We start from the raw sequence: 3,133 nt of genomic DNA, 5'->3' as shown, positions 1-3,133 counted from the left end.
GCTTCATCCACTTTCGGTACGGTATATTGGTCGGGTACTGTGCGGTTGTTAAGGGTGCGGTAGTCGATACAAAGTCTGATTTCACCGTTCTTTTTACGTGCTACCACTATGGGAGAAGCGTATTGGCTCTCAGAGTCAGCGATTACATTATTTTCAAGCAGCCCCCGTAGATGATTCCTTACATCCTCAAAATCGGCGGGTGCCAAACGTCTAGATCTTTCTCGGAAAGGCGTGTCATTATTCAATTTAATGTGATGTTCGACCCCAGTAGCCGTACCTAAGTCCCATTCACTCTTGGAGAATGCCGACTCTCTCTGGAGTAATTGCTCTATGAGATGTTGTTTATTATCCTCATCAATATCACTCCCAATAAAACAAGATTCTAACTCTAACTTTGAAAAGGGTCGTACTCCCCCATTGGGTAAGATTACCTCATTTTCTCCCGCCACCACCTTTCCTTCAACCCGTTGACTCCTGCATTGATGGTTGGAACCTACAGACTCTTGCGTCTCACTTTCAATAGTCTCCTGCTCTTGCTTCTCACACCATTGTATAAGGTTCTGGTACATATTTGTATTAGTGCCCACGATAACTGGCAATTTCCCATTGTCCCCAGGGGAATCAGGACATATCAAGGCCACTAACGGAACAGTTTTGTTAGGGTAACTCAATCCAGGGTCAAAGGTGATATGGGTGACTACATATCCTAGATAAGGGTAACGTTGTTCGCTCAAGCCCCATATAGTTAGACCACTAAGGGGTTGGATGGGAACCTCTGACAGATGGTGGTTGTACCAAGATTCGAATATTATAGACACTTGGGATCCACTGTCCATCAAGATAGTACAATCGTGCCCATTAATCATAGCTTTAGTTATAGGAGCATGTCCCAGTAGACTATCAGGAACATTGTGGGACCATTTGGCACTCCCCATGGCTCTAACTTGTATTATTGGGGAGTCTGTGCGGGGTCCACAGAACTCCCGTTGGAGTTTCCCCCATCAGATGCCCTTCTTCTCTCATTACTGTTATTTCACCTCCTCACAGATTCCCTGAGGGGGCATTCGAATGACCGATGTCCAAACTGCCCACAACTGTAGCACTCATAGGCATTCCTAAAGTCACTTCTCCTATCTCCTCTTCCTAAACTCAACATCCTATTGGGGGCTCGTTGTTGACTAGTCTGCAGAGCTATAAGCTGGTCGATTTTCTTATTCTGTTCTTCTATCATCTTCAATAATCTTTCATCCACGGGAGGAGGTTCTACAGTGGGTAATACAACTTTAACCTTTTTAATAGACTTTTCCCGATTTTCTATTTGGACTTCTTCCAATTTGACCTCTCTGACTAATTCGTTCAAGGTGGGTGGTTTAGCTGGAGTCATAGTACAACGAAGTTTTTGAGCTATAGGACTGTTTGTAAGAGCCCCTTTTAATATTTGCCTTAATCGCCTCTCATCCACAACATCTGATGTGAGGCCTCCTTTATCTACAATTGCATATATTAACCGGTCCACTCTGTAAATGAATTGAGTTAACGTCTCTCCGTAATCTTGATAAGTGCTGTTCAGCCTGGCCAATAGATCTCCTACATCTTCCAGGGTTCCAAAGGAGAAGTCCAAAGCCTCAATATATTCCCTTAAAGTAGCATGGGGGTTGCTCCTCCGGGTTGCCTGGATCACCCTCATCGCAGGCCCACGCAGACTCTCCACCACTCTCTGTTTTCTTATATGCTCCGGGCATTGCCATTCCTCAGAATGTTGGATGGCAGCCTCCCTCCACATATCGTAGGTTTCTTCCCCGGCTGGTACCGGAGTAATTCCCGAGAATATCCTCAATCTACGATATCCTCCTTCAAAGTGCCATCTCTCCAGATGGTTAACAACTTTGTCCACTACAGTATCCATCTGGGTTTCTGAGCTGGAACGCTGTTTATTTGCCGACTCTAATCCATCTCGAATAATATAGGAACCTGTGGAATTAACACCAGGGAGATGTTCTCCTGCCCCTTGATCATCTCCTTGGGTGGCCTCTTCATCTTCGTACGTTTGTCCTTCCGGCCATAGTATCTGAATTTTCCTCCCTGATCCCCGTTCCAATATGATCATACAGGGAAATAATGTTCTGTCCAACACTTCTTTACCACTGAGGAGCATGGCGAACACATCTCCATTCTGCTCCCTCCTTTTATCCACAATACAGGGATGACTTACCCCATAAATTTGTCCCATGACTTTCAATACATCTTCTTCCTTGACGGTGGAAAGATTTCCAACCAAACTCAAGCTGTAGTTGACATTCACTCCCTTCTCTTGGCACCAACGAGTAATATCTTCATCCGCAACCCTCTCCATCTCTACACTAGCTTCTTACCACTAGCTGGTAAACAGAAGACGCTGGTATATTGGGATCTCAGCAGTGCCTCCAAAATGTAACCCTATCTAGGTATTGGCGTGCCTCCACCCAAGCTTTTCCTATTCCCACCCTGGTTTGCTTGGGAAAACCGTCCCGTAACTGGGTAGTGGGTGTCAGAAATTGTAATTACAATTGAGTTAATAATAATGGTACTGATAGTATTGTACAGGTATTGTAGAACTCTTACCTTGTTAAAACCCGAAATGTATATATATTTATTTATTTATTCTAGATCTCCAGGATACAACAGACCGACGATACCAGGTAAGTAAATTTATTTGTAACAGGAATTATGACTCATGCCCTTTATAGTGTTTAAGCAACATACCTATATCAGACATTTTCAAATATAACACTCCGTTAGATCTATATAACAATAACCCTGCATGCAACACAAAAAAACTCACCCACAGTCAGTATGACTATGGACCCGGGGTTTCTTTTTTGTTTTTCTTAGATTTCCTAACCTACAATATACCTTCTGCGCAGTCTTACTCTTCTATAATACTCTAAGTGATCAATGTAGATATAAGTCACTACCTAATACCATTTAGGGTTTTGTCCCTTCGAATTTATAGATACCAGGTTATAACCATTCAAATCGGTCCCGAGAGGGGGTTAGTGATGTGCAATCTTCTTCCCTCTCTTGGTGAGAACTACCAGTCGGATTGTTGATGGACTCTGACAACTGTCTGTATTTCACTTGTAGTACTTCTGGA

General features: G+C 43.4%; 1 protein-coding gene across 1 annotated transcript; it reads right to left on the bottom strand.

Moving 5' to 3' along the window:
* Nucleotides 1-1,033: 1,033 nt before the first annotated feature.
* LOC134965297 (paraneoplastic antigen Ma2 homolog) lies at nucleotides 1,034-2,353 on the bottom strand. The gene has a single exon (XM_063941775.1). The coding sequence runs from the start codon at nucleotides 2,351-2,353 to the stop codon at nucleotides 1,034-1,036; it is 1,320 nt and encodes a 439-aa protein (XP_063797845.1).
* Between the last annotated feature and the right edge of the window lie 780 nt (nucleotides 2,354-3,133).

Source organism: Pseudophryne corroboree, chromosome 10 (genome assembly GCF_028390025.1).
Source record: "Pseudophryne corroboree isolate aPseCor3 chromosome 10, aPseCor3.hap2, whole genome shotgun sequence".
In the NCBI taxonomy this organism is placed as follows: domain Eukaryota; kingdom Metazoa; phylum Chordata; class Amphibia; order Anura; family Myobatrachidae; genus Pseudophryne; species Pseudophryne corroboree.
Note: the sequence above shows the minus strand (reverse complement) of the source record. Positions and strands in the feature narration are given on the sequence as shown.